The sequence below is a fragment of the Calonectris borealis genome, chromosome 13 (genome assembly GCF_964195595.1).
Source record: "Calonectris borealis chromosome 13, bCalBor7.hap1.2, whole genome shotgun sequence".
Lineage (NCBI taxonomy): Eukaryota > Metazoa > Chordata > Aves > Procellariiformes > Procellariidae > Calonectris > Calonectris borealis.
Window position 1 is genome coordinate 22167464 of NC_134324.1, and position 10129 is coordinate 22177592.

The 10129-nt window shown below is 55.4% G+C and overlaps 1 protein-coding gene across 1 annotated transcript; it reads right to left on the bottom strand.

Moving 5' to 3' along the window:
- Nucleotides 1-5533: 5533 nt before the first annotated feature.
- LOC142087523 (G-protein coupled receptor 12-like) lies at nucleotides 5534-7302 on the bottom strand. Its single transcript, XM_075161823.1, has one exon. The coding sequence runs from the start codon at nucleotides 7300-7302 to the stop codon at nucleotides 6250-6252; it is 1053 nt and encodes a 350-aa protein (XP_075017924.1). The 3' UTR covers nucleotides 5534-6249.
- Between the last annotated feature and the right edge of the window lie 2827 nt (nucleotides 7303-10129).

The following is a 10129-nucleotide window of genomic DNA, read 5'->3' on the forward strand; positions in this document are numbered from 1 at the left end:
ACCAGCTCTCAAAGATCAATACATTCCCATGGGTATTTAATCCCTGACCGCCTGGGTAATGAGCGGATGGCTTGCTGATGGAAAAGTCTCCATCCTTTTGCGTGGAGGCTCCGAGCGGCAGGAGCCGTTCCTTCCCAGCCCGTACGATCAATGTCTCGAGCAGTTCTTACCCTCAACCAGCTCATCGCCGTCCACGTGGAAACACAGCCCCTGGGTGAGGGAAAGCAGAAACCTGCACTGGACTTGCTTCAGCGGAAATAAAAACACAGACACGCACAGTGTGGCACATACCTGGGACAGGAGCCCAGATCTTCAAACGTTTTAATTTTACCCCCCCTATTTTTGGATATCCTCTTGACAAATCACTTTAACAGTTTTATTTACAGTAATAAAAATAAATTACTCTTACAGATGAATGTATAATATTATACACAATAGAGATACAGTGCAATAACAGCATTGATTTGTTTTCACTCGTTCATAAAGTGCATTGAAGGGGCTTGATTTAACCGTAATTGAATGATAACTGTACATTTTTCTTTGAGATCAACTTTCCCCGTCAAGTTAAAAGGCTAATGAAAACACCTACATCAAAATAAGTTGCTGTCCTGATTGCTGTGAAATGGCCTCGTTCCTGGGGAAGCAGATAGGACGGGAGGCAGGATTGGGAAGGGGGACGATTGACTCCCACGCTGCCCATCTGCGCTGCTGAAGACGGACACGGCCCGAAGCCTGGCCAGGCTGATCTGGGTTTCAGAGCCTCAGGAGGGCCAGCGCAGAGCAGGATCTGGCCCTGGGCCACCCCAGCCTGGCTGAGTCTCTTGCTGAGCTTTGCCACCAGAAACTCATCCCCCGCTCCCAGCTAGAGGATTCGCCCTCTAAGGAGGATGCTCTTTATCCTGCCTGGGGCCTGATCCTGACCTGCTCACAAGGGGCAGCAGAAACGAGCCCAGCCCTTACCACTCTCTACACGGTGCAGAGGAAAGGCAAGGCAGACCCAAGAGGCCAGGCTGCAGCAGACTGGAAAGGACGCCTGCTTTGCCAGCAGTGGCCAGCACTACCCCTCATCCCTAGCCAGATACCGCCCAGTTGGAAAAGAGCTTTTCCTGGGACAAGCCAGATGTTTTCCACCTCCCAGGTCCTGCAATAAGGTCATAAACCTGTGCTTGTGATTTCGGTGTCTGTTGATGCTGTCAGGCATCCAGCGTCCCGCCCGCGGCAGCGTGCTCAAATCGCGAAGGAATAACTTTGGTTTAGACACAATTACGCTTGACATCGAGCAGAATTTGTGAAGGCAATTATTACCCTTGGAGCTGGAGGCGATTTATGCACATCCCTCAAAGTCAGGGGCAAAAGAGCTTTGGACCATCTGTTCTGATTTGGGTCTTCTCTACTGAAAATCCATTTTATCTGTGTAACGCTCTGTATTGCAGAGTTCTCCAACAGGAACGGGAGAGCTCCCTTCCCGGGGTTGCAGGGACAGCGGGAAGGGCGGCTCGCGGGGGATTTTGCAGTAGGCAGCTGCATTTTGAACAGAAAAGGTGCAAATGGTACAAGTGAAGCCGTCAGCTGTACAGCAGCGTGACCGCCTCACCGAGAGAAAAGGTTGTGCGTAACCGAAGGGAGTTACAAGGAAATACCACGCGCGTAGAACAGTTATTCCTGACAATTAAAAGCGAACTGCTAATTAATTGTTAACAATTAAGTGAGTTGTCGATGCTGGTCAATACACATCAACACAAGTGATTACCAAGATCAATGGCTTTTTAAAGACCTTCCCACCTCAAATTTGATGCTTCTACAAGAAAGAGGTACTTTGTCACCTGCTGAGAACAGTAATGGTTTCTTGGGGTTTTATTCAAAGTTCAATGAAAACTCTTTGTTTGAGACGAACAAATTGTGGCTGCCACATCAGGACTGAGATCCTTGAGATATTTACTGCTGGTTACTGAAATGAAGTTGGCTAAAAAGAGACATTTTCACTGCTCAAAGTCCCAAACTGAACAAAATGGAAAGGAAAAAAAACCTAACCAACTTTGTTGGTAGAGTTTATACATTTTATTAGCTTTTTTTTTTAATTTCTCAGTTGAAACACGCTGGGACAGGGACAAGGGCTTGTTGTAAACGCACCAGCTCGCACCCACCCCTAGCACATCTCCACGAAACTCAGGGCGTTCGTGCAGCTGCGGTTACGTCCCACCCGACGGTGTCCCTGGCCTTTTCACAGTATATTCGAGGAATCTTTTCTCTTTCTTTCTCCTCCTCACCCTTTCCTCATCCCCACGACTAAAACAGCCAACCACCGACACAGAAAGCATTTCATACCTAGATTCTGCTTACTACCAACTCATGGTAGAAAAGCCAAAGGCAAGCAGAAACCTGTAAATAGATCAGCCAAATAAGCAGCGGATTCATTTCCCTGGCTACGCTGATCTCGGCCGTAGGCTTGGGGCTGGTTAGATACCTCGTGTCATGCTCAGGACCAGTTTGCTGCTTGTTTCTGCTGCTGTAAATCTAGGCCAGCTCCTGTAGGGTCAAGAAGTGATGTGAGTGTAAGCGGGGCCAGGCTCTGGCCCCTTCGTCTTTTATCAAAAGCTATTTGGAAAGCTCAGTTTTTGAAGGTAGAATGGCAAGATCTGGGCCGTTCGCCAGGGTGAGGACACGGAGGTCTTCCCAACTAAACGCCAACCAGCCCTCTCCAAGCAGGTCCTGTTTCCTCCTGGAGTGGCCACAGAGGCTCCGTGGAGATCGAAGGACACCTGCAAATTTCCACCAGCAGAAGACCTTGTGCTTTGCAGAACTACCACTGCCCCCTTGTATCTCATCTGAAAAGCACAATAATTAAATATATAAAAATATTAAATATATAGGCTTTTATAGACCTCAACTTTTCCAATGACTTGCAACATAAGAATCCCAGCTGGAGGAGGCTCACCAGTCCCTTGAATACCAGAAAATGGAGAACGAGGGGCCGTACCCCGGTTGCTCCGTGTCCTTCTCATGATGCCCAGGAGCTAGACAGCGGCTGCTTGGCCCTTTTCACCATGTTTCCAGATGTTTTGGATCCACAGAGGATTCACTGTGCTGGAAAACCCTTTCTGGTTTCCAGTGCTCCTCTTATGGTCCCCCATCCGCATGTGATACCGTTACATTCACGGGAGCTGCTCCTTGTTTATGGCAACATGACCTCATCCAAAATCAGGCCCTGCATTCTCTACTAAACAAGTCCCAAAGCCAGCACTGAAGGACACCAGGGCATTCCCACCCTGCACACAGCATCACTAACTTGGCAAGCATTTTAAGGTTTTAAATTAGCTCTCCTGATGTCCAGCATAAGGAGGCTCCAACATCCAACGTCATCACTGATGTCCAACATTGTCACTCAAAACTTCTTCCAGTGAAAGATTTTCTTTAAGGGAAAAAAACCACCAAAGCATAGGTGTGGTAAAATGGTCAGAGATCTCCGCAATGCATGGCAGGTGAACTCATACCCGTTTATCTTCTTCCTCGCTTCTCCTTGTTTCTCCCTCTTCCCACTGATAAGAAAGGAAAGGGAAAACAGCAGAGGAAAAAACACCTAAAAAATGCATTTATTTTTATTTTGTGGAAAGACTGCAAAAATGCCAATTTATCAAAATGTTCTTTAGAGGAGATTTCTTGAGACTTTTCCTGAAGCCAATCAAGTGTTTTTAATGACTTCCATGGCCACCTTTAACAGTCTCCAAGACAGAGGTCCTAGACCATCACTTGAAAAAAAATTCGATCGGCATTTTATACTAAATCTGAGCATACAATATACTTGCGCCACATCGTGATACTGCCTGTGAGTTGGATTAGTGCAGCAGAATAAAAGTCTCTTTAGTACAAGGACCAGAATTTAGGCAGCAGAGTTTGCCGTCCACAAAGTTGCTGTAAATGTGTTTGGGCGAGTACCAAGCATTTCAGCGAGGACATCTCCGCCTCCTCTCTGACCTGTCTGGTAGGGACTGTATCCTCGGCGTTAGCTCCTCACGTCCCAAATCTTTCCCCTACTGCCAATTTTCCATTGACCCTTGTATGCCTTTGTCAAAGCTGATCAATGGGTCCCTCGAACCGAGACAAGTTTCAAGTATACAATTAAACTCTAAAAAGAACATTGTTAAAACCAACACCTTCAACAACAGGGAATTGACTGGAAAGGCAAGAAAATGCAACTTTTTTCATGTCAAGGTTTCTCTAGAGCTGATCAGTTAATCCACATTTCATTTAAAGATACAAAATGAGCTGCCCAGAGAAACATACTGACTTCTAGATTGGGTTGTATAAAAACATTTCAAAATGGTCACAGTTTCAAAAATGGTTTAAACTAACTCTGTCTTGAGTTTTCACACTGAGGAACTGCAGGGACTTGGCTGCACTTACAGAAACAAGAAATAAAATGAGCAGAGAAAAGTGTTTATCTATATGTTACTCTTTCTTATATATATATTTACTTTTAAATGTATGCTGATTCAACATTGCGCCTACTGCCCCTTGCCCAAGGTATTCAAAAGAGAAAGGAAATGAAAAAAAAAATGAGAGACTGGCCACCTTTCAAAGGCAGACAATAAGTCCAAGCCCCAGGCACACTTTGGAGGTTCATAGCTTTCTCATGTCCACTTAGCTCGGAGGAGCGAGAAATTCATTGCACGGATCCAGAGAGAACGTACAGTTGTGCCTGCATCCAGCCATAAAGTGGCTTCGTACCCACTACAGCCTCACAAAGCAAGAACATTTCTGTCTCCCACGAAACTACGGTGTACACATGCTATGGTTTGGTGCCGTTGGATTGTGTTGATAGGAACCTTCGGCTGTTTTGCCCGTGGTGCAGCATTTTGGATGCTGGAGGTCACAGTGTCTTTCTCTAAAGGAGACCAACGTGTTTGGGACACCAGGCTCAGCTGGCGGGGGGGTCTCCTGCTGCAACCACTGAGCTCTTCCCATGCCGGGCCCCAGAGCAGCACCCACCACCTCTGCCCTGAGCCACCCTAGCTGTTTCACCCCAAGCCCTGCCATCTCTCTCAATGTTCCTTGGTTTCTTGCTTGATTTTAAGGGAACCCACTAGTCCACTCTGGGCCAAAAGAAAACACAACATAAAGGACACTTCATCATGGTCTCACTAACGCCACAAAGCGCACGATGCAGTAGAGGAATGTGAGGGTACCGTAGCTTCTCTAATGAAGCAAGTTAAACTGGTAGCATCCGAAATAACACATGTGATGACAGAGGCTTCCCTCTAGGGGACCCCAGCAAGCCCGGACCCCTCTTTGGATGAAAACCCCACCCCATGTAAACGATCAGTGAGCGGGGGAGAGCATCACCCCCTGGCCCCAAACCGGGCAGGAGAGCCCTTCCTCGGCCTCCCCAGAGCCTTGGGGTGCGGGGCACCCCGGCCGCCCTCACCTCCTGCACACCGTGAACCCCCACCCTGCCCGCAGTCACCTTGCTTTCTTTGGGGGGGGGCAATGGATTCCCTGGGGACCCCCATCCCTGTGACAGCCCGAAATGATGGCCATACCCTAAAGTGCCTTTTGCCCCGCAGGTTCTCAAAGTGCTTCGCAAACGGCATAGAAACAGAGAGGCATCATGTCCCCCCCCAGGTCCCCTCCACCCCCCACACCCCCCCGGCTCCCTGTGTCCCTCCGGGCCCCCCCGCCGAGCCGGAGCTGTCCCCCCCCCCCCCTTATTGCATAGCATTGCAAGACCTGATTTTAGGGGGATGGGGGTGCCCACCCCGCACAATCACCCCACACGTGGGGACCAGCCCCGCCATGGGGGGACCCGACACGTGTGTGTCCCCCCCCAGCTCCTGTGGCCTTCCCCGCGGCTGCCACTTGTGGGACATGCCCCCGGGGGGTGGAAGCCACCCGGCCAGGGCCAGCAAGCCCCCTGCTCCCCTGGCTCCTTACCCCGAGAGGAGACAAACGCCATCGTACGGAGAGCCTTTTTTTTTTTCTTTTCTTTTTTTTTTTTTTTGGTGTTTTGTGTTTTTAAATAAAAAATAAAATGTGTAAGAAAATAACATTTCTAAAGGAAACCATTATCATTCTACTCTCTCTCTTTCTTTCCCCCTTCTTTTTCCCTTTTCCTTTTTTCTCTTTTTGGCCATTTTTCCATGGAACGAGATGTGCTGCCGGGGGGGCTCCTCCGGATAGGAAACAATAACGACGGAGGGGAAAAGGAGGAGGAGGAGGAGAGCAAGGGAGTGCGTCTCGCTCCGTGCTCAGTCCTCACACATCGCTGGATGTCCTTGGTCTGGAGGAGAACGTGGAAGGGATGCACCCGCAGCAGGCCAGCCAGAGCGACTTCTGGATGTCTGGGTTTCTGAAGGCGTAGATGATGGGGTTGATGAGGGAGTTGCAGGTGGCGGGCAGCGCCAGGGAGTAGGTGTAGACCACGGGGTAGCTGGAATCGGCCACCAAGGAGTAGATGGCGAAGGGGATCCAGCACAGGGCGAAGGTGCCGAGGATGAGCGAGAGGGTGGAGAGCCCTTTGCGGGTGGAGGTGGCTTGCGCCGTGGCGATGAACTGGTGCTGCACGGCGATCTGCTGAGCGTGCCGGAAGGCGATCTTGCAGATCTGCAGGTAGAGCTGCATCATGAGGGCGAAAAGGAGCAGGAAGGTGACGGCCAGCACCGCCGCGTTGTCCTTGGTGACGGGCCGCAGGATGCTGCAGGCGCTCTGGTCCCTCAGGCAGTTCCAGCCCAGGAGGGGCAGCAGCCCCACGCCCAGGCACAGCAGCCACATCAGCAGCACCATGGCGCAGGTGAAACCCAGCGTGCGCTCGCTGTGGTAGGTGAGCGCGTTGTACAGCGACAGGTAACGGTCCACGGTGATGGCCAGCAAGCTGCAGACGGAGGCGGAGAAGGCGGCCAGCAGCAGCCCCGCCGCCCCCAGCTCCGCCGCCTCGCTGGGCGGCCGCAGCAGGTAGCGCACGGCGAAGTTGGCCACCAGCCCCAGCCCCGCCAGCAGGTCTGCCAGGGCCAGGCTGCCGATCAGCAGGAACATGGGAGCCCGCAGGCTCGGCGTGTAGAAAAGCACGGCCAGCACCAGCGCGTTTTCCCCCGCCACCGCCGTCCCCGTAGCGCACAACGCGATGTCCCAGGGGCTGACGGTCCCCCCGGTCCCGGCCCCGCCGCCGCCGCCGCCCGGCGCCGCCGTCCCCAGCCCGCCCGCCGCCGACGGCCAGGCGCTGGGCTCCGAGGCGTTGCCGAGCCCCGGGAGCCGCTGCTGCTGCGGCTGCGGCTGCCACGGCTCCCCCATGGCGGCGGGGCCGTGCAGCATCGCTGGGGAGAGAGGGAGAGGGATGCGGTGAGGGGCGGCGGACACGGGCACCGGCTGCGGAGAGAGGCGCCGAGCCCCGCACCGAGCCCGCGGAGCTCCGCACCGAGGTCGGGGAGCCCCGCACCGAGGCCGGGAAGCCCCGCACCGAGCCTGGGGAGCCCCGCACCGTGACCCGCACCGAGCCCAGGGAGCCCCGCACCGAGCACCGCACCGAGCCCCACACCGGGTTCCGGGGACACCCGCCCCACGCCCCGCCCCGAGCCCCGGGACACCCCGCACCGAGCCCCGCACCGGGCCGCCCCCGCCCGCCGCAGGGCGCATCCTCCTCTGCCTCCCCCCCAGCCCGACTGCAGCTTCCCCGGGAAGTAACACCCCCCCCGGGCCGGGGTACGCCGTTCTCCCCCCCCACACACACGCACCCCTCGCCCGGGGGAAGCCTCGCCGCTCGCTCCTGCTCCTGCCGACGGGCTGAGGCCGAGCACAACTCAGCGCCCCGCTGCTGCCAGCAGCCTCCATGCGCTCGGCCCGGCCTCACGCAGGATCCGCGGGCGCTGCGCACCCCGCCGCCGGGGTCCGCCTCCCTTCCCCGGGGCACGGCTACCTTTTGCCGCCTATTTATAGCGCAAAGCGCCCCCCCCCCCTCCCCCCGCAGCCCTTTCTTTTTTGCGAGTAAAAATAAATACTATTAATAGGCCAGCCTTCGCATGTATGCGGAGCCGCTGATGAAATGAGAAGGCAGCGGCAAGGGACAGCCTGCGTTAACTTTCTCCTTTCTCCCTCCTTTGGAAAAGACTGGTGCAAGATGCTCCCAGCCAGCTGCAAACAGCTGCAGGATCCTGCCCTGCTCGGCGCGGCCCCCCTTGCAGAGTAAATCTCCCCCCCCGCGCCGGAGGTGTGAAGGTCGGGGGGGGCTCTACCTGCTGCCGACCCCCACCGCCGGCATCGCCCCTTCCCGCATGCAGCCCAGCCCGGGGGCAGCCGCGGCCGCTGGGGGTTGTTGTTTTACCTGGCTTTAATGCTCGAGGATCAGCTTGCTTCCCCCCGTTTTTATTTTTTTCCTTCCCAGTCCTTCCAGTCCTTGGTGTTAAGCCTCATTCCTCGGTGAGCGTTGCTAATAACGTTGGCAGATAGCTGGCATCGACTTGCACTTAATATTCCTGCCCCATTGGATCTGCTGATAAATCTCAACTCTGACGTCAAAGTCTTCACTTATATTCATGATCCAAGTCTGTGAATCAGAGCCGCTGTGAGCAGAATAACAACAAGGCTGGCTCCCTGCTCCACATCCACATCCACACCCGCAGGCACGAGGGGGTGCGCGCACCCGCACGCACCCGCACGCACCCATGCACGCACCCGCCCCGCCGTTCATTCATGAGCTCTCCCGCCACCCCGACGCACCTCCCCAAGGTCGGGGCCCTCCGCACCTGCGTTTTGCGGATGCAGCTTGGGTGCCAGCCAGGCCCCGGCAGCTCGCAAAGGCGGCCGGGCAAGGTTTATTTTTACCTCTTGTGCCGAGGGACGCGGGGATCTGAAGGGAGGGGGGCTGATCCGGCGTGGCGTGGCTCGGCTGCCCCACTCTTCAAGGGCAATGCCCAGAGACAGCAGCGCCGGTCCCCCTGCACCCCCAGGAGCTGGCAGCTGGGGGTGCTTGGGGGGCCCCGTGCAACCAGGCTGGGGCAGATGCATCCCCCCGCGGGGCAGACATCGCACCCCAGAGCCTTCGCCCCACATGGGCTTCCCTCCAGCCAGCGTAAAAGCCGGGATGAGGAAGATCAACACCTGGGAGCTTCCCAGCCCGGCACCCGCCCTCCTGCGTGGGGGGGACCTGCGCGAGGCTGGTGGGTGGGGGGGGTCTGTCCCTCTCCCGGCACCGCAGCACCCAGCCACCCCTAAGGCTTCCTTCCCAACTATTTGGGAAAGGATCTGCCTGGAAAGGAACAAATCCCAAAGACACAATTATTTTTCCAGCCACAAATGGCTCTGTGATTCAAGAGAGGGAGCAGGATCTTCAAAGCAGGGATGCTCAGCTCCCGGCTCGGCAGTGTTTCAGCTACACCTTCTCCCCCTTTCCTACTGGTTTCATAACACTCCAGCTTTACTCCCTCATCCCCCTCTCTCCCAGGCGGTAGCTATGCAGTGCAGCCAGCTCGATGCCGGGAAGGATTTCCAGCTCCTCATGTGCAAAGATATTTAGGTGAATATCGATGGTTTTGGCTGAAGCCAATCGCCCCAGTTAGGAGCATCTGGGTTCTTAATCAGGCCAAGCCCCATCCCAGGGGACTTGAATCGTCATCTACCTGGGGCCGCCGGCCGCGTGACTGAGCGCCGTTGTGCGCCGAGTGACATGAGCAGCATGAAAAGGGGCGGAGGAAATGGGAGCGAAGAGCTGAATGAATTCGCTCCCGCTCCCGGTAATTACGCACCGCCCGGGCAAGGGGAGGCGGGTGAGGAGCTTTGATTGACTCCCATCGGCACCTGCCTCTGCCAGGAGGTGGGTGCAGGAGACGGGCTGGACTGAGCTGTTGCGGCATGGGGGATGCGAGGGCCGTGCGAGGTGCTCTGCAGGGACACAGCCCACCCAGGGCCCCCAGGCTGAGATGAGTGCGGGCGGCCTCAGCCCAGCCAGGCTGACGGGCCACAAGCAGCCGCAGGTCTGAGCAGGGACGGTCCTGCTGTCACTGCCAGATCTGCCGGGGGCTGCCGAATCCCCTGCCCGGCAGAGGGGAGGCTGCTGCAGCTCCGGGCCCCCAGGTCCAGCCAGCGGTGAGGTTGAGCAGGGATGGGCACACGCAGACGCATGTGCATCCCCCCAGTAAGTGCCCTC